General features: G+C 45.7%; 1 protein-coding gene across 1 annotated transcript; it reads right to left on the reverse strand.

The window, feature by feature from the left end:
- Positions 1-1,061: 1,061 nt before the first annotated feature.
- Positions 1,062-20,542, reverse strand: SLC10A1 (solute carrier family 10 member 1). The gene is made up of 5 exons (XM_007095141.3): positions 20,129-20,542; positions 11,176-11,386; positions 5,147-5,325; positions 3,383-3,579; positions 1,062-1,440 (listed from the first exon to the last, which is right to left on the reverse strand). The coding sequence occupies exons 1-5, from the start codon at positions 20,482-20,484 to the stop codon at positions 1,334-1,336; spliced, it is 1,050 nt and encodes a 349-aa protein (XP_007095203.2). The 5' UTR covers positions 20,485-20,542; the 3' UTR covers positions 1,062-1,333.
- Between the last annotated feature and the right edge of the window lie 639 nt (positions 20,543-21,181).

Here is a 21,181-nt window from a genome sequence, read left to right on the forward strand (position 1 = left end):
GCTGGGTGGTAGACAAAATCATTTGAACAGTTAAGTTTAAGAGAATATGTAAAAGTGGTAGGTGCGTAGACCTTTTCACAGATTAAGAGCATGTTAGTGACCCAAACTGGTGATTCTTAAACTTACTGTGGTATTGGGAGTACTGGTGGTCTTGGACATTGGCCAGACGCTGCCTTAAAATTAACTTGGGTTTACGGTCAGTTGAACTTATACTGAATGGCATGAAAAATCTTAATTAGGCACGGTCTGCTATTTGCAAGGATGAGATGTTCATGAATCTAACGATTGTATATGAGCATTATGTAAAACATTTCATAGGAAATTTGAAATTTTAGAAATGTAATTTAAATGGAGAAACCACCCCTTTTGCAGTAGCTTGCAGCTCTCTGAGTTTTGAGGGGATATAATAGGAAAACCACTGATAGCTCATGAATTGATGGGCTAGACTTTTAGGTTAGTGGACATTTCTGTTGGTTGTGTTTTCTTGTTTCCTGGCTTTCCCCCTCTACTTACGATGGTATTCTCCAGAAATGTCTGTTCATTTCATTACGAGTGAGATTTTGAGCCAGTCTTGTTTAATTGCATTTGCATTCTGTGTCTGTTTTTTGTACATGTAGTATCACGTTGGTGTTTTTAGGAGCTTTAACCCATCCCCAAATAGGGTTTCAAAAGGGAAGGAATGAGAAATTTTAAGGTTAGAAAGGACTTCTGAAGTTTAAATCTGGGAGCACTGAGCATTTATTTCCCTCTTCTGTCACAAAAGTTGGAACAGGATTTGGATATTTGATTTTAGGTAAAAGTTCCTATTTGTTGCCTAGTTGAGAAATTGAGTGCCTTTCGTATGCCTATGGAACACTTTGGAGATGCAGGGGCAAAAGGCAGTTTTGGTTTTTGCCTTCATAGGACTGTCATTGAAGAATTCTTTTATTTATTTTTTAGTTTTTTAATTTTTTTGAGAGGGGGTGCCACAGAGAGAATCCCACGCGGGCTCTGTACTGACAGCATGGCGCCTAATGCCAGACTTGAACTCCCAAACCATGAGATCATGACCTGAGCTAGCATTAAGAGTTGGATACTTCACTGACTGAGCCACCCAGGCACCGCACAAGTCTTTATTTTTTAAATAGGTATCAACTTTTAAGCTGGGGCTAGGCGAGGCTCTTCAGGTAGACTCCCTCTGTGTCCTCCCACCAGGCGAGGTTTGTCAGTTCTGATAGTTTCTGCTGGCAGTGCTGGAGAAAGACTCTCATTTCTGGTGTTCCTTTCATCTTTTTACTCTATCACACTGGCTTTCTGAAATATCCTCTGACCAGAATCCAGTCCCCTGGGGGAGCTAGGCTGTGCAAGGGGAGCATTCCTCCCCTTTGTGGGTGCCATTTCCTAGAGCTCCTGGAATCGTGTCTTCAGTTGGAGCAGCTGTGTAGGTCATTTTTGTTTTATCTGGAAAGTTGAAGAGGGTCAAGGGTGGGGAAGGAGAGTAACTGTTAATAAAAAAACTTATTCAGTGGAAGACAGCACATCCTAGGGGTTAAGTTGTATTCTATATGTTTTTGTGTGGTTCCCCCCCCACCCCCATCTCTTTTACCATGCATCCTTCCATTACTTTAATTTTTTTTTTTAAGTTTTGTTTATTTTGAGAGCATGAGCAGGGGAAGGGCGGAGAGAGGATTCCAAGCAGGCTCTGCACTATCCACACACAGCCTGATGGGGGCCTCAAACTCAAAAATCTAGAGATCATGACCTGAGCCAAAATCAAGAATCGGACACTTAACTGACTGAGCCACCCAGGTGCTCCCTCCCATGACTTAATTTTGCTTTCCCTTGAACGTTCCTAATGGTAATACTACCTATCAATCTAATAAATTATTGACTCTTAAATCACTTCCTCTCCAACTTCTTGGTACAGACAGTGCAGTGGGAGAGTTTACGTTCAGCAGAACGGACTTGCGTTCTGCAAGGAAGCGCAGGGAGGAGATAGCTTTAAGAGGTCTTCTAAGTGTGGAGTTTCCATGGCCCCCTCATTGTATTTGGCCTAGCCCTCTTTCTGCCTGTATGGAGGTGGTGAGGAGTCGTGGTCATAGGAGTCGGGATTCACCTATCTTGTCCCCATTTTTGTAGTAGATACCGGGCTCAGAAGCATGAAAAGTTGTGCATCTCCCCCCTCAGCACAGCCGCATCAACCCTTACAGTGCACTGGCTCTGAAGAGGGTCTTAAGTGTGTTGTAGCCCTGCAAACTTGGGAACATTGTTGGTTAGTTTAGAAAATTCCACTTCTCACTGCTTTTGCAAGAGGGTGGAGATTTCAGACTTCAGGGGCAACAGATTTGAGTCACTTTCAGGTGAGCATTAGAGGGGATTCTTTTCCACAACACTGTAGTTTTGAACAAAGTTCTGAAGTATGCTCAGCTACTTACTGGTTTCTTTTTGGCTGCTTGATATGGTTATATGCTAATTGTTTGTTTGCTTTTACTACCAGAAGATAATCACCAGGGGAAATTGTCTCCTATGGTCTAAGTCTATCCCCAGGGTGTAGAAAACATCTTGAAGGAGCCCTCAAGTTCATGGGAAATGAAGGATTTGAGTGGTTAAGAATATACTTTATAATATGAATATAATACGTTTAGAATTATAAAATACTGAAAATGTCATTCCAAATAAAGTTTCCTGACTTGAAAAAAAAAAAAGACATTAACGATCCACTTAAAGGAAGGGACTTAGTGGGTTTCCTGGAGGTTTATTATAGTTTAAAGAGAATGCAAAATGCTCTGAGCATCTTAGAGGAGGTGCTGTTTAGAAAGTAATTCAATAGTGATCAGGTTTTAAAGTATCAATTAAACTATTGTGATAGCTATTTAATAAGCTTATATTTAAGTTTTATTTACTGTGTAACCAGAGTTGGGAGTCTTTTTTTGGATTTTGGCTAATTCGATTGCATTGCTTCAATATGTTTTTCTTCATAAAGGAGTACCAGTGGTACTGTGGTCTGACCTGGTTCTAGGACCGGAGAACCTAGTCCTAGGAAACACTGCATTTTCCAGATTGTGAATAGGGGCATTTCACACAACTAACACCTCATAGCTATTTAATATCCAAGACCATTTCTTCATCCTGAGTCTTCCATGGCCTCCCCTTTGCCTTACTCCCAGAAGTGCAAAGTCTGTCCACAGTTGATTCTCCTAGCTAGAAGGCAGAGATGGAGTGGAGTTATAAGAGCCTTGGCTCTTAGAAGTCCCTTTGTACTTCTTGGTGCTACCTGGTTCCTAGTGACTTGATAGGAGTTGAAGCCCCTTGCAAAGGTCCCTGCCAGAGACTAACTTGTCACTTGCTGGAAAGGATCAGGTCGGATATGGGAGAACTCAAAGGAGAAGGATTCAGTACTCACCTTTGGAAGGCTTGATTTTCTCATAGCAATGAAAGATGGAGATGAGAAGAACCCCTTCTCCAAGCTGGAAAATCATGTAGAGGAGAGGGAAGAAGAAAAGTGGCCCAATGACTTGAGGGGGGAACGTCACATTGAGAATGGTAGAACAAAGTTGAACGTTTTGGCATCCAGTTTCCATGCTGACAGTGCGCCTGCACCTGTGTTAGGTTCAAAACAAAGCAACCTTATATGCCCTCAGAAGGGACAGGAGGGTGCGACACTGGCCCTTCTCCCTCCCAAATCACCCAAGACCCTTTGAATGAATATGGAAGTCAGTGGTGACTAGTAGTTTTGTGGCCGGGAGTTTTCGTGAGAATTTTTGAGCAGCTTGGGGGTTTCACCACTTGCTTCTGCAGGCCTACCAGATTAAAATTTGGAGAATGGCTGGATGATGAGGGATGAAGGGAAGATGTGAGCCACTATCATTCATTGGCTTGTATGTTGGGTTTACACACAGGGCAGTTGCAGTGTGAACATACAGAAGATGATCTGAAATGCTTGGGCCCCTTGTCCAGTTCCCTAGTTTCTGGTTTGGGTATCTTTGAGTCCAAAACACTTAATGATTAAAAACCAAACTTGGTTCAGCCCCAATATCTTTGGAACATATTCATGGTTTTGCTTTCGTTTTATGGACTAAAGAACGGGCACCTGGGTGGCTCAGTCTGTTAAGCATCTGACTCTTGATTTTGGCTCACGTCATGAACTCTCGGTTCGTGGGATCAAGCCCTGCATGGGGTCTGTGCTCACAGCGAGGAGCCTGCTTGGGATTCTCTCTCCTGCCCCTCCTGTCCCTCTTGCTCTCTTAAAACAAACATTAAAAAGGGGAGGCGGGATGGGATGTTTACATCTAATGAATACATACTGAATTCATGGAGTTGTGGTCAGTGTCTTACCAGAAATTCTGAAAACACATTTATTAGGGGGAGACTACTGTGATGGTCCTTGATTGTGTGGCCATTTATTACCTGTCACTCTTAATGTACAGTAAGTCATTGACAGCCTTTTGACTCAACTGTATAACCACATGCTACGTATGTTCTATAGTAATTTTTTTATTAGTATGTTTTTTAAAATGGGTAACTTTATAAGTTGTATTTTTAAGGCAGTGGTTTTTTTTGGGGGGGGGTGGTGTACTAGAGTGCTACTAATGTTCAGACTCCAGCAGCATTTGTCTAGGGCTGACAAGAGGCAAAGTTCCTGAAATGTGCTACTCTAGACAGGGTTTCTTTATCCCACACCAGATTGTCAGGCCGACTGTCCCTGCAAGTAGCCCCTGAGTTTGTGAAATTGGATTAGACTCAGCAGAGGTCCACAACCACTAAAACTCTTAGGGTCACTTAGCAGAGCTGTCACCCAGTGGTGTCCTTGTCAAGACTGAAGCCTAGGCAGAAAGGGCGGAAGAGTGGGGAAGGAGGAATATTAACACATACCACGATGGCATGGAACTGCTCCAGTGTTGTTACCTACCAGATTTCAGCAGGAGGTGGAGCCTAGGCTCTGGAGGGAGCACTTTGTCATGAGCTCTTTGGGGTATTAGATGCTCTTGTTCCTAAGCCATTCGATACCTTCTCTCCAATATGTCTCCCGAGTCCAGGGTTCCTGGTTCAGTGGGTGCATTTGCACATACTGCCAGGAAAATGCCTCCTAGGTTTTAGGTCTCCTTTTCCTGGGAGACCAGGACAAGAATGAGGCCGATGGAACACAGAGGTCTAAAACAATACTTACCGTCCATTGAGGCGGAAGAGAGCAGAGAGGATGTAGCCCAACAGGAAGCCGATGAAAGGCATCAGGGAGGAGGTGGCCAGCAAGTGTGGTGTCATGACAAACATGATACTCTTGCCCACATTGATGACCGAGAGCGCTATGATGGCCACACTTAACAAAAGCATGGTGATGGTCCCTCCCTGTAAATGAAGACAGGAAGAAAAGGCAATTAGGGTGGTGGGGGATGGGGAGGAGCAGAGTGACGGAGCATGGGTGGTGGGTATCAGAGGTGGAAACCAAGGGAGTGCAAAAAAACCTTTTATCTCCCATCTATTTGGAATTCCTAATCAGTAGCTAGGAAGCTTCTTGGAGGACAGAGACCTAATAATTAACATTCTTGTTACTGTTGACTTAAAGCCAGATGTTTACCAGCAAAATGAGTTTATTTGGAAATAGAGGAAGTTCAGTTTGGGACAAGCAAGCCAAGGCGAACCATAGGCAAGTCCTGAGTACACGGGACAGGGACTTGCTTTTAGAGAGGAAAAGAAGCCGAGAGGGTCTGTTTCATGCAGTTCTCCTTGGCTGGGCTATTGCTGGGAAGGAGAAATACTTCCTCGTGCTGGGGAATGTAAAGTAAGCTTTCCATTAGGCCAGTGGTAGTGTATGAGAGCTTTCCCTTCAAGACTTCCAGGCTCCATTTCATAAGAGATTTTCTTTGCACGTTTGTTCCCCCCTTTTTAAGTTTATTTTGAGTGAGCATGTGCATGGGGAAGGCACAGAGCAAGGGGGGGGGGGGAGAGAATCCAAAGCAGGCTCCTTGCTGACAACGATGGGGGGCTCAAACTCCCGAACTGTGAGATCATAACCTGCCAGAGTCCGAGGCTTAACCGACTGAGCCACCCAGACACCCCACATTGCTCCCTTTCGATCAAGATCTTTCTTCAGAAACATCGCTGATCAAGAGTCCGTTTATCCACTAAAGTGGCTTTGTCCCTCGCTGTCAGGAAGGGTTTTTCCTGGTTGTCCTGTCCCACGTTGGAAAGTGCTTAGATTGGGAACTGTTGAGGCCACATGAGTACCAAGGAAGGGTGTGAGGGGGAACTCTGAGGCATTTCCCTTCTGAGGTCTATATATTGTCAAGATCGAAGGCTTTGGAGAGCATCTTGTCTGAGCTAATATCTCCCTATTGGTGTGCCCCTTCTGTAGAGAGAGGTACAGAGTTGAAAAACTTCAGTCTTGCCGTTTGTCCACAACCTGCCGGTGAGACCGGAGGCCATAGGTAGTTGCTTCTTCACAGGTCACTGCGTTTTTTTGTACCACCTGACTTAACAAGCCATGTGCTGAATGTCCATTTCGTGGGCAGCCAATCAAATCAGCTTGCCGGTGACCCAGGAGATGACCTGGCTTGCGCTTCCCACAAAGGTGGCCTCCACAGCTTGCTGAATGACCGAACAAATCAGATCCTCTCGTTGAGGGAGTTTGTGGAACTACAGCGAGGGAAGCAGGAGCAGAGGCAAGTGTTAAAAGACACAGCACCCTGGCAGCAGTGTAAGCCACAGGCTGGCAGACGCCGTGAGGCAGTTCACCAGTAGCAGCAGCTACGGGAAAAGCATAGGTGGACTGGCTGAGTCACTCAAACAGCGAGTAACTCCCTTATTTAAGGGAGGTGGATGGCTTGTAAAAGTGGCTTGTCGACCAGGTCATGCTGAGGTTCATCGACCTAGCCACATGGACTCGAATAAGCCCTTGCCTAGGTGAGTTAAAGTATTACTTGAATTGCCGTTCCAAATAGAGCATCCAAGAAATTGTATCTTGGCATTATCTACATGTGACCTCCCACTGGGTAATGTGTTTACAAGCAGATACCTTTTGCCAGAGCCAGTTAGAAATTGGGTGATTTTGATTTGAAAGTCTCTAGGGGGCGCCTGGGTGGCTCAGTTGGCTAACGGTCTGACTTGGCTCAGATCATGGATCTCGCAGTTTGTGGTTTGAGCCCCGCATCAGGCTCTGTACTGACAGCTTGGAGCCTGGAGCCTACTCCGGATTCTGTGTCTCCCTCTCTGCCCCTCCCCGCTCATGCTCTGTTTCTCTGTCCATCTCCCTCTCTCAAAAATAAATATTAAAAATATTTTAAATTATTCTGAGTTAAGAAGGAGATATATTCTTATATTAGTTGTGACTAACTATGGTCCTTGGCTTCTTCACCTATAAGATGAGGAAGAACAGAGTTGGATTAAATGATTATCAGAGGTCACTTCACATTTTTTTTCTTTTTAGTATTCCTGTACCTCCACAAACTATCTTGAATAAAATTAAGTGATAGACACAAACATTTCTGGGTTTTTCTTCCCCTGCTAATGTGGGGAGTGGTCCAGGCAGAGGGAAGGACATGTGCAAAGAGAAAAGAGCTAACACTTGAGGGGGGGTGGGGTGGGTGGTTGGCTTTAGCAAATCAAGAAGAGCCGGGAGGCTACATAAGGGGATTGAAAGTTTATCCTGCAGAGAGTATGGAACCAGAGAGGTGTTTGAAGCAGTGGAGAGACGTGACGGAGTTTGTTCTTTCCGTCTCCATCCTCAGGTTGAACCTGATCGAGGAGCCAGGTTCGAAGGCCGTTTCAGTTGTGAGAGAGGATAGTGGCCCAAGTGATGGTAGTGTTGTCACAGGTGGAGAGGAATAGATGGATCCAAGTGAGCGACAGAAAGCAGAAAAGCCAATCACCTCTTCAGGTGAATGTGACGGAATGGAGAGGACATTGAAAAAGACCAAATGGTTTTGTGGCTTAGGCAGCTGGGCACATGGAATGCCATTCTTTGAGATAATAACGGGGAGGAGATGGCTTTAATTTAAGACATACTGACCATATATAAGTGTCTGTTTGGTGTGTCTGTGGGAAGTGACTGCAAGAATTTTCTGTGCCACCATCTTGAACCACCTTTCATTTGTTATGACTTCTACAAGCTAAAAACCTTTTGCACAGTGAAGGAAACAACAAAACTAAAAGAAGAGATTTGCCAAATGACATAACTGATAAAGGATTAGTATCCAAAATCTATAAAGAACTTCTCAAACTCCACACCCAAAAACCAAATAATCCAGTGAAGAAATGGGCAGAAGACACAAATAGACATTTTTCCAAAGAAGATATACAGATGGCCAACAGACACATGAAAAGATGTTCATCACTCATCAGGGAAATACAAATCAAAACTACAATAAGATACCACCTTACACCTGTCAGAATGGCTAAAATTAACTCAGGAAACAACGGATGTTGGCAAAGATGTGGAGAAAGGGAACCCTCTTACACTGTTGGCAGGAATGCAAACTGGTGCAGCCACTCTGGAGAACAGTACAGAGGTTCCTCAAAAAGCTCAAAATAGAGCTACCCTAGGACCCACCAATTGCACTACTAGGTATTTACCCAAAGGATACAAAACTGATTTGAAGGGGCACATGCACCTGATGTTTATAGCAGCACTATCAACAATAGCCAGATTATAAATTACAAATTTTTAAAAATAAAAATAATAGCCAAATTATGGGAAGAGCTCAAATGTCCATCAACTGATGAATGGGTAAAGAAATTGTGATACACACACACACACACACACACACACACACACACACGGAATACTACTCAGCCATAAAAAAGAATGAAATCTTGCCATTTACAATGGTGTGGATGGAACTACAGTGTAATGTGATTAAAAAATAAGAAAAAAAAAAAGACATGATTCCACTCGTGGAATTTAAGAAACAAAACAGATGAACATAGGGGAAAAGAGAGGCAAACCATAACTATAGAGAACAAGATGAGGGTTGCTGGAGGGGAGGTGGGCAGGGTATGGGCTAAGTAGGTGATGCGTATTAGGGAGGGCACTTGTGATGAGCACCAGGTATTATATGGAACTGATGGATCACTAAATTCTACTCCTGAAGCTAGTATCACACTATATGTTAACTAAGTGGAATTTAAGTAACTTGAAACAAAAAAGACCTACTGAGTTTTAAATGCATGAGACATTCAGGTAGAAAGATTTGACAGTTAAATGGATCCTGGGGGGCACGTGGGTAGGTGGCTCAGTTGGTTAAGCATGCAACTCTTGATCTCAGCTCAGGTCTCCAACTCGGTGTTGTGATTTCAAGCCCCATGTTGCACTCTGCTAGGTGTGAAGCCTGCTTAAATGATGGATGGATGGATGGATGGATGGGTGGGTAGATCCTGCAGTTGGAAAAGGTTGAGGGCTGAAGATGATATTCTGGAAGTCATCAGCTTGTAGATGGTCATTGAGAAGGACCAGATCTATGGTGGAGAGACCCTGGGCTTTGGGAAATTTGGCAAGAAAAGAAAGCTTGGGCGAAGGCAGAGAAGTAACTTTTACCAGAGGAACTCATCAGGGAGTACAAAGAGACGTGCCAGAAAGATGAGAGGAAAGCAGGAGCGCCCAGCTGAGGGAGGAGGCTTCTGAGAGGGAAGCGGTGGTCAACCATGCCAAAAGTTGCTAAAACGTTAAGGATGGATGAGAAATGTCTGTTGGATTTGGTGAAGAAAGAACAGGTGGTCATCGAGACGCTGAATGGATGGGAGACCAAGGAGGAGAGAAGAGGGATTCAAGTAGCTGAGACTAACTTGAGAGCCTGTTACCTGTGAGAGCAGCCCTGGCGGGAGTGGTGGGGGGGAAGGTGTGCTGGAGGGATGTTTCCTGAAGTGTAGGTAGGGGAGGAAAGGGAAGTGTTGGAGCCCTGTAGGGATTGCTTTGTTTCTTTAAGATTGGAGAGCAGTGAACCTGTGTCAACACCAATTGTGAAAAAACATGCAGAGACTTAAGAAATGAGAGTGAAGTTGGGGGAGGCTTTGGAGGTTGGGGGCCATAATCGATGAAAGGACATCTCTGAGAAGCGAGAGTAGGGGGGGTGGATGATGCCATCCAGAGCTGAGGTGAGGTGTTCGAACTCGGAAAGGAGGAGGAATGACCTTTCCGGGTCTTCCAACGGGGTGGGAAGGGGCACTGTGGCCACTGTATGGGGACTGTGCCAGGACAAGGGCAGAACTACCCTGGATGGTGATAGTGTGAAAACTGAAAAGTCCTGAGAACCTGACTTGCAGCTTCTTTGTTCCAAGCCCCAAACTGCCGCCAAGCCTTGGGCTTCCAGGCAGCATGCCCTGTAGGTTGGCCCAAGGCATCGGACCCAGGGCAGAGACAAAAGCAGGCTCTCGGAGTGTCAGGAGTACCAGGATGAGCTGGGGCTCTGGGGGGTGAGCAGTGAGCTGGAGGGGAGACTGACTGGGACTGAGCTCCAGGGTCACAAAGTTGGTAGAGGGACCAAGGCGACGCTCCAAGAGTCTGTAATTCTTCCGAGGGCAAGGCAGTGGCATGATGTCCTGAGTGTGACCACAGTGCCCCTCCACCCCCAGCCCTCTGGGGCCCTACCCCTCTCCCTCCCACCCCACACCTGAAATGCTACGAGCACGTACGCCACCTGTTGCCCTGGGCTCTTCTGTGGCTTCTCATAAAGTCAGCCAAGTTTGCCCTCGTTCCCCCCGAGTGTCCTCTATCCAGGCTTCTCCCCAGGCTGACCCACATCCTACCCTTTCCAAGCCTGTCCCCTCCAGGAAGCCTTTCTAGACTCCCTGCTCCTCACTAACCCCACCTTCTTACATCCAACCACACCCACCTGCCCATGTGCTGTGGAGTGTTCCTCCACTTTCTGCTAGTACCCGACTCCTTGATGGCAATCAAGCCTCAGAGTGTGTAGCATAAAACTTAGCATCTGGGCGGTGCATCATACAAGCCTTTTGGTTATTAAAATAATGATGTCTGATAATCGTGTTATGAAATGTGTTACAAAGACAATTTTCCTCCTAACTTTTCCAAAGGATTCTCATGTACATTACCAGCCCACGAGGTAAGTGTACCAGTACTAGACCCTTTGCATTCTCCAACGAGGAAGGAAACGGACACAGAAAAAGCCCAAATGACTCTGTTCAAGCCACACATTGAGATGATGGTGGTGCTCTTGTTCCCTGCACGGGGCCCCAGGTTCTTACCTTCTTGACATAGGGTACATATTGTGGCCGTTTGGCATTGAGGAAGATCCCAGTGGCACAGGGAATGAGAACCAGGATTAATGATATCACAATGCCTCCATAAGGTACCTTGTCCTTCAGATCCCCGGCATAGATCCCCCTGGAGTAGACATACAGGAGGAGGGGCATCATGCCCAGGGCACAGAAGGTGGAGCAGGTGGTCATCACGATACTGGGTGGGAGAAGCAGGGGAGAGTAGAAAGAGACAGCGCCTGTTAATATAGACTATTTGTTGAGTGCCTGCTACGTGCCAGGCACCGTGCTAAGCACTTTACATACATTAATTCCTTTCTTTTTCCCAGTAGGCTTAAGAGATACAGGCTACAGGTTGATAGTCTCATGTTTGTTACTTTCTGCTTTATCTTTATTTACGACAGAGTGTGAGTTCCAAAGCCGGAGTCATAATATATCTTCTCAGCTCTAATTTGTATCCTAATTGTACTATTACCATTTCTATTTGGAATCCAGTACATGTTGGTCACAGGACCCTGTACAGGGAGAGGCCTTCCAGAAAGGCCACCTGAAAGAATGAAGCTGCTAGGGAACATTGTTGGATTTGCAGATATTCGTGTGACAATATACGACTCTGGTTTCCATTCTTGCGGGCATGTTAGTCATGAGGGCTTGGCAAGAGCCCAGGAAATCCCCACTAAGTGTGTGTTTCCCCTCCCACAGCCCTAACTATCTGCACTAATTTGTTGTTTCCACAGAGGTGAACTATAGCTTAACTGAACATCAAGCATGGCCTAGGTCAACGGGGCCAGAATGTAGCCATCAAGAACAGCAACAGGTAGAGGTATCATCATTAGGAATAAGATGTCAGAGCAAGGCACGTGGCTGGCTCGGTCAGAAAAGCATATGACTCTAGATCTTGGGGTCATGAATTGGAGCCCCATGTGGGGTGTAGAGATTACTTAAATAAGACTTTTTAAAAAAAAGACATCAGAGGTGAGGAGAGACCCTGAAAAAATGCTGAGAACTTAATAATGGGAAAATCCTTCCTCTGTGAACATCTAAAACACCTATGAACACATATTTGAGCTTGTAGGAAAATTAGGGAAGTTTCCAGGTACCAGAGACAGAATGCAAAGGAGTTGGTGGGTGAAGTCAGGCTGGAGCTGCACCGCATGGAGTGGGGAGGGAGGGGGGTGTTTGGGAATCTGGAGGCTTAGGTTTTATTGCCCAAGGGAGGGACCAGAACTGAGGTCTTATGCTTATAAAGGAGAGTTGAAACCGAGATATCCATAATAAAAGAACTGTTGGAAAAGAAAAGATCTAATTATCTCACATGTCAAATATAAAATCATAATGGAAAAAATATTTGGAAAAGCATAATGATGCCACACATGTTTTAAAACACATGGGAGCTGACCTTGGATTACACAATAATTCGTAGAAATGAGGGGCACATGGCTGGCTCAGTCGTAAGTGTCCGACTCTTGATTTTGGCTCGGGTCACGATCTCACGGTTTCATGAATTCGAACATCACGTCAGACTCTGTGCTGACAGTGCGGAGCCTGCTTGGGATTCCCGGTCTCCCTCTCTCTCTGCCCCTACCACACTCACGCTATCCCTGTCCCTTTCTATAAACTTAAAAAAAAATTTTTTTTAAATGACACCTAAAGCACAAACAACCAAAGAAAAAAATAGATATATTTAACTTCTTCAGAATTAAAAATGTTTGTGTTTCAAAGGACACTATCCAGGAAGATATACCAATGGCAAATAAGCAAATAAGCACATGAAAAGATGCTCCACATCATTAGTCATTAGAGAAATATAAATCAAAATCATGAGGAGATCACCACACCCAATAGTATGGCTACAATAAAAATGATGGATAATAAGTTTGGTGAGGATGTGAAGAAGCAGGAATCTTCCTGTGTTGTTGATGGGACAGTTACAGAACGACCCAGCAATTCTACTAGATACATACTCAAGAGAATCAAAACATACGTTGTTACGTATGTTGACACAAAGACTTGTATACTAATGTTCATAGAAGCATTATTCATAACAGCCAAGAAGTGGAAAACAGTAAAAATGTCAACTGAAGAACGGATAAGCAAAATACGGTGTATCCATACAACTGAATATTGTTCAGCCACAAAAAGCAATGTGTTAAGTACTGCTACGTGTTACCACATGGGTGAACCTTGACAACAGTGTGCTACGTGGAGGAAGGAGAAACAAAAGACCGCATAGTGTGTGATTCCACTTATATAAAATTGATAGACATGAAATAGGTTAGTGGTTGCCAGGGGCTCAGGTGAGAGAGGAATGTGTAGTGACTGCTAACTGGTTTCTTTTGGGGATGTTTAAATGTTCTGGAAGTAGATAGTGGTGACAGTTGTACAGCCTTGCGAGCACACGGAAAACTATTGGATGATACGCCCTAAGAGAGTGAACTTCGCAGTATATGAATTATAGCTCAATAAAAAATAATTAAATCTGGGGAGCAGCTAAAATAATTCTTAGAGGAAAATGTTTAGAGCCTTAAATGTTTATATAGGGAAAGCAGAAGAGTAAAAACGAGCTAAGTATCTTACCCAGAAACTTAGAGAAAAACAAAGGAAACTCATGAAAATAGAGGAAAGAAATGATGTACAAAAATTACATACAATGAGAGGATCAATTAAACCAAGAGTAGTTTCTCTGCCAAGTCCAAGAAAAGACTCCTCTGGCATGCCAACCCAGGAAAAAGGGAGAAGGCACCATTGATTGTATTAGGAATGAAAAAGGGAACATAACTGCAGACACATTAAAGATTTTAGAGAGTTCTAGAAGAAACTGAGGCCAGTTTTGTACTTTCATTTTTCAGTTTAGATTGAATGGACAATTTCCTGGGAAATATAAACTACAAAAACGAATTCAAAATGAAGCTGAAACCTTAGTATTGCTGAAGGATATGAAGGAAGTGAAAACCTACCCTCCAAACCCCACATGATGTATATGATTTTATAGCAGAGCTCGGCCAGATGTTCAAAGTACAGATGGTCTCACTATTATACAGACAATACAAAAGGGGGAAACCTTTTGTATTGTAAATTGTATGCCCCAATTTATTGTATATGAATAGTGTAATTTTAGAACCAAAGCTGCAAAAGGATATCATGAAGAAGGAAAGTTAGGGGCCGTTCTCGTGAACAAAGAAGGAAAAGTCATAAATACATTATTAGCAGATTAGCAATGCTTTTATAAAATAATACAAAAAATAAGATGGGTTTGTCCCAGCAATGTAAGAGTGGGTTAACATTAGACTAAATCCACTGACCTATATCACTGTATTATCACATTAAAGTAAAAATGGTATCATTTGATAGATACAGAAAATTGTCATTCAACAAAAGTCAATGCTCATGCATTACAAAAATTAGCACACTAGCAACAGAATAGAATTCCTTAACCTGAAAAGGGTGTCTATCAAAAAGTACAGCAAACAGTAAACTTCATGGTGAAAAATTAGAAAGTTTCCTCTTAGGGCGCGCCTGGGTGACTCGATTGGTTAAGCATCTGACCTTGGCTCAAGTCATGGTCTCCTGATTCATGGGTTCCAGCCCCACATAGGGCTCTTTGCTGTCAGGGTGGAACCAACCTGGGATTCTCTGTCCCCTTCTCCTTGCTGCACTTGCCCTGCTCACACTCTCTTGGTCTCTCAAAACTAAACATTAAAAAAAAAAAAGTTTCCTCTAAGAAGAAAGATAAAGCAAATGATATCTATTACCATCACAGTTATTGTAAATCATCCTATATATGTCTTTGCTAGCACAGCAAAACAAGAAATAGAAACTGTAACCAGACTTTCATTACATGCCAATGATTGGACTGTCAACAGAGGAAATCCAAGTGAATTCATAACTAGTAACGAAGAGAATCCATGAGTTTCTAAAAAACATTAACAATATGAAGGAGGCGCCTGGGTGGCTCAGTCAGTTAAGCATCCGACTCTTGGGCTTCAGCTCAGTCATGATCTCACTGTTGGTGAGTTCAAGCCCCATGTCGGGATCTGCAGAGGCTGCTTAGGATTCTCTCTCTCTCTTTCTCTGCCCGTCCCCTGCTCATTCTCTGTCTCTTTCTCAAAATAAATAAATAAAATTAAGAAAAAAAAAGAAACAAATATAAAATGTTTAGAAATAAATCTAAAAGAGATATGCAAGATCTTTATAGAAGAAATTATAAAACTCCATAGAAAGGTATAAAATAAAGTCCAAATAAAAAGAAAAGCTCTTATCATTTTCATGGATGGGAAGACCCAATATTATAAAGATGGCCTCTAAATTTATCTATGAATTTAATCAACAGTCCAGAAATATTTTTGTAGACTCGAGAACTAATCCCCAAATTCAAGTGAAGAGTTAAGGGCCAACAATAGCTAACATAATTTTCAGGAAGAACATGGTGTGGGGATTTGCCTTTCAAATGGTGAGACTTATAAAGTCATTGTAATTAAGAAAATTTGGTGCCCGTGCAAAGAGCCACATAGACCAATAGAGGAGACATCCCAGACACAAACCCATGCACATTTGTGAATGTTATCTATGTGAGAGATGGCAGTACAACTTACTGGAGAAAAATTCACTCAGTGGTACTGGGAATTTTCTCTGTTCATATGGAAAAGATAAAACTAGATGACACCATACGTAAAAATAAGCACTAGGTTGATTGCAAATCTCCATGTGAAAAGCATAACTTTGAAACTTGTCAAAGAAAACGTAGGGGAATATCTTCATGACCTTGAGTGTAGTAAATGATTTCCTAAAGGACCCCCCACCAAACACAAACTAAGAAAAAATATTGGTAAATTCAACTAAATTAAAATAAGCACTCTGTGTTATGAGACATCATTATCAAAATATAAAGGCCAGCCCCAAACTGTGAGTAGACCACTGCAACGCGTCAAAACAACAAATAACTACAAATCAAAGAGAAAAACACAACAGTTCATTAGAGAAATAGGCAAAGACTTATTTCTGGAAGACCAATGGTGAACCAGTCTCCCGCCAAATGGTCAATAAACCTATGACAATGTGCTAAGCCTCTCTTGAGATCACATTTAACACTGCTGTGACCCATTTCACTCTTACCAGGTGGCGAAAACTATCAGAGTCTGACAACTCCGAGTACAGCGAAGACAAGGAGGAAGAAGGATCTATCTACACTGCTCGGGAAAGTGTGACCCGGAATGACTACTCTGGAGACTCATTTGTGGATGTGTGAACCCTACGACCTAGAAGTGCTGTTTTTATTATATACACTCTCACATGGCAGCGCAGGGGCATAGGGTACAAGACTGTTCACAGCAGCAGAACGAGAAATCCCCCGAAACGTCTGCCACTAGAACAGATACATTCAAGCAAAGGACACTGCAGTCCAGAGGCACAAAGTAGCTATTTTATTCATATGCCTACATCTCAAAAAAGCAAGCTGGCAAATGATAAGGGCAGTATGGTACTGTTTATACAAATTTTAAGAACGTACAAGGACAACAATGTATCTTGCCTATGGATATATACAAGTACTGCCTGCAGCAATAGAATAAAAGGGTCTGTGCTCCCTCGGGGTGGGTAGGGGGCACGAGATTGGGGAGGGGCGCACAGGGGCTATAGGGCTACTATTGATCTCTTCTGAGGAGAAGAGCCACGCACAACTAGTGTGCTTGTTTTGATGTCCTTGAGCAGAGGAGTCATGCTTACTTTGGCTTGGTGTGTCAGGAGTTCTGGAATTTGCTCTGGGACGCGGTGTGCCTCGGGGTGTGCCTTGGAAACCAGGCCCCAAGGGACTGCTGTGCAGGTGCCGGGTGCACCTCCTACCTTGCTGGTGTCTATGACTGTCGCGATCCTCAGTTTACCCTGAGAGACAGGGAGGGGAGGTGACTTGACCAGGCTCCATTTCGGAGACTGGAGCCTGGTCCGTAGGCACATCATGGACCTGGTTGTCCCTCGGGGGACGGAGGGCCAGAGGGAAAGGGGCACGTGGAGTTCCTTACTCCTCCTTCCTGCTTAAGTTCTCAGAGCACTGCGCACGCCCTGCTTTTGGACATCTGTACACTTTCCCCCCCAATTCTGGGAAACCTCTGGCAGGTCTCTGGACTTCGGCTCCTCGTCTATAAAATGCCATGGGAGTCTTAACCGCCCCCACCCCAACTCTCAGTGGCAAATATTATCGTTTTGTACTTAAAGAGAGGTCTCGTACTGGCAGCCTTTGAGCTACAGCTGGCTCCTGAACACACGTTTTTTTGGCTTGCACGGTGTTTTAAAATTTTTTAATGAGTTGCCGATATTGAAAAATTTGGAGATTTCACTTAAAAATGGAGATTCACTTAAAAATGCCTTCTCTTGAATCGGTCACAGTGGCTCCCACAGAACACCCACAGCAGACGTGTGGCATCTGCCCTGCTTAGGGGGCCCATCAGCCACTTGGCTCATCTATACACATGCCGGGCCCTGAAAGGATTTTTAAAAAATCCTTTTTTTATAAAAAAAAAATTTATTTTAGAGAGAGTGAGCAGGGGGAGGGGCAGAGGGAGAGAGATGAGAGAGAGACAGACAGACAGACAGACAGAGAATCCCAAGTAGGCTCCATGCTCAACACGGATTCCGACACAGGGCTCGATCCCACCACCTGATCATGACCTGAGTGGAAATCAAGAGTTGGACACTCAACCGGCTGAGCCACCCAGGCACCCCATGAAGGTATTTGAGTAAAAGTGCAGGATCTGGACTCTCCCAGACCTTGGACAAATGTATTAACCTTTCTTAGGCTCAGTTTCCTCATCTTTATTTATTATTATTATTATTTAATGTTTATTCATTTTTGAGAAAGAGAGAGAGACAGAGCATGAGCAGGGGAGAGGCAGAAAGAGAGGGAGACACAGAATCCGAAGCAGGCTCCAGGCTCCGAGCTGTCAGCACAGAGCCCGACGTGGGGCTTGAACCCGTGAACCGTGAGATCACGACCTGAGCCAAAGTCAGATGCTCAACTGACTGAGCCACGCAGGCGCCCCTCAATTTCCTCATCTTTAAAATGGGACTATTTACAGCACCTCCTCACGGGATGCTGTATGAGGATTTCATGGAAAGTGCTTGGAGCAGTGCCTGGCTGTTTTTTATTATCGGTATCATTTCAGTCTAATACATGTAACATGTTGTCCCAGATGAACTCCAATTGTAATTTAAAGTCTGGCAGCCGTGAAGGTAGATGATGAGATACATATTGCACCACTGGGCTCTAAGGCATGGTTTAAGGTGCGTGGGAGGTTTGTCTGTTTGCAGGGACGATACGGCAGGAGGTGGCCATCCCAACATTGTCTTTGTGGAGTCTTGGTAGAAGTGAGAGTCCCCACGGGCCCAGACAGGGAGGCTGAGCAGGCGAGCATGAAGGCTCACGTTCCTGAGTCACCGAGGCTGGGCCGGGGGGGTCTCGAACCTCAGAAATGCAGGCCTAACTGGAGAGACCTCACTGGCACCCATTGGCTGATGAGGCTGGGACATCTGGTCACTTACACTTAAAAACGTCTCCTTGTTCTTTACATGGTCCTTCCTTGCTCTGCCGTTTCTGCAGGTTCACAGAGCCCTGAGAATACCCCTTCCCTGACCCCCGACTTCCTGCACCCCTTCTGCACCGGAATTAAGATACAGTCTGGATTTCTCAGGACACAGAGGCTGCAATGAGCCGCGTCCAAAGGGCAGACTGAAGACTGACGGTTTGCTGTGCAGCAGGAAGGACTCGGATCAGACGGAGGGAAGAATTTCCTCACAGGTAGTTGAACATTGAACGTGTTCCCAGGGAAGACCGTACGAGCCAAGTCCCCTCTTTGTGCCTCTCTTCCCATCAGCTACCTCCCTGAGGGCTGAGTCTCGTGGGTGGAGAGGCCAGAGCTCGGGTGGTGGGTCCCAGGAAGGACCAGCTCACTGTTGTTTTTTTCATTTAAAGAGCGGTGGTCTCGCTCTACATCACAGGCGGGGTTTCCTTAGTTGTCTGGTTTGCTTACTGGAGTTGGTAGGGTGCTGGCCAACACAGGCATGGATGGAAGAAGGTCTCCACTGAGGACTGAACGTCAGAGGAGGCAGGCTGGGGACTGAGCCTCACAGAAAGGCAAGAGCTTTCGCTGATGAGTTTCCCTCAGCCAGCGTGGGCTGCTGCTGGGGCTGGAGCCCTGGACTGAAATGGCCTCATTCTGGCAGGTGTTCTAGATCAGAGTCCCACCTGTTTGGAAGGACAGGTGTTCAGCTGGCCCCTGCGGAAATGAGCCTTTGCCAACTTCTGCTCGGATGCTTTGGGTGAGAGGACACTGCTGGTGTTTTCCCTCCCAGTTGGGCTGAGGTGTGGCCCAGCATGGCCTGTGCCAGTGTTGGGAAACTCGAGGATCTGCCTGGTTGTGTGTTTGCACAGATGCGTTCCTGTGCCAGATGGGCCCACAGGGAAAGTTAAAAGAACCCCTCACTGCCTGGATAGTTGGAAGGATCTTTGGAACGTCTTGCCTATTCTGCAGGGATTGGAAGTGCTCTGTGGTTCCAGGGTGGCTTGGACCATCTGCACTCCCTTTTGGACCTCTGGTCTCAAAGCAGACCACTTGCCCACCATGGTAAGTGGGCAGAGTTTCCCAGAGGCCCCTCGGGTTTAAATCACTACTCCTTCAAGACAGTCCTTGTGGGCCACCTGTGAGGGAGTCTTCAGGGGGCCCCTGGACCAGGTGGGCCCCTTTGACTTGGTGTTTAAGCCAAGGTCTACCCCAGATCCTACCTCCAGCCCTGCATAGACTCTGGACGACAATGCCCACCACCCCCTGCCCTAGCATCCACCTGGTCCCTGCTCACGCCTCATCCTGGCTTTAGCCCAGCTTTCCCCCTACACTCTGACATCTCCAATGCAGCTCCCATGCCCAGCCTGCTCCCTCCTCACCTCCAGTCCTACCTGAGGTTCATGTCCCCCTTCATGGCCAGACTGAAGATGTTGGACAGGGTCCCCCCGGGTGAGCAGCCGCAGACAAGGATGGCCAGCGCCTCAATGTTGTTGAGCTGGAAGACCTTGCCCAGTGCAAAGGCGGTGAGGGGCATGATGCCGTACTGTGCTATCAGGGCGATGGCCAGCCCCTTAGGCTTCCAGAAGTGAGCCTTGATCTTGCTGAACTCCATGGTGCAGCCCAGCGAGAGCATGATGATAAGGAGCAGGAACACCAGGATGACGCTCAATGCCTTGTCGGTGGGGCGCTTGCCGAAGTTGGGTGGGAGGGTGAAGTTGAGCGTGGCAGTCACATTGTGGGGCTCCATTCTCCTGTGTGGCGGCGGAAGGCCAGGGGCACCCGGCACACCCCTCGTTCGCTGCCGACTCCCTTCCCTGCCCAGTCTTTGCTGGGTGCCTTCTTCCGTCACCTCCCAGGGCAGCAAGCTTCAGGACAAAATGTGGCTCTGGGCAAATAGAAGGATTATGCAACTGGCTGTTCTGTCCTCTGGCTGTGGCCCCAAAGGGGAGAGAACCCAGAGCCTTATCTGCCTGGCCTTCCCTGCTTCTTCCAGCTTCTGTACCTCTGCACCCTTCCTGGATGTCACTCACCCCCCCCCCCTTTAACACTTGGCTGCCTCTGGGACAAGAGGGCCATTTCTGTCCTTCACTGCCCACCGAGCATGTGCCACAAGCATTCCGTCTCTGGAGACCCGTCCACGGCCAGCACTGATCCAGGCCAGGCCCTTCTTGTTCTCTGTTCAGTCTCTGATGCCTTGATCCTCATTCGGGGAAGACGCCCTCCCCATGCCCAGCGGGTCCCCTCCATCTGCCCCCAAACCCATGTAGTGAAACTGTCGGGTGTTGCATTTCCTTCCCGGACATAGGTAGCCTATCTCAAGGCGCTGTGGGACAAGGTAGGGGCAGGTGTGCTGCTGGCTTCCAGAAGGAGATAAGTCCCTGGATCTTCTCCTGGAAGCTGACAGGTGCCCGGGGAAGCCCGTATCTTATTCCCAAACCCGGACA

Source organism: Panthera tigris, chromosome B3, assembly GCF_018350195.1.
Source record: "Panthera tigris isolate Pti1 chromosome B3, P.tigris_Pti1_mat1.1, whole genome shotgun sequence".
Classification (NCBI taxonomy): Eukaryota; Metazoa; Chordata; class Mammalia; order Carnivora; family Felidae; genus Panthera; species Panthera tigris.

What these genes read in the sequence shown, in the direction of transcription:
- SLC10A1 (XM_007095141.3), bottom strand. Translation starts at nt 20,484, where the DNA reads ATGGAGCCCCACAATGTGACTGCCACGCTCAACTTCACCCTCCCACCC. An exon ending in CTCTTCCGCCTCAATGGACG is followed by an intron (nt 3,580 to 5,146) that starts GTAAGTATTGTT and finishes AACCTAACACAG; the next exon opens with GTGCAGGCGCACTGTCAGCA. An exon ending in GAAAATCAAGCCTTCCAAAG is followed by an intron (nt 1,441 to 3,382) that starts GTGAGTACTGAA and finishes TCAACTTTCCAG; the next exon opens with ATAAAACAAAAATGACCTAC.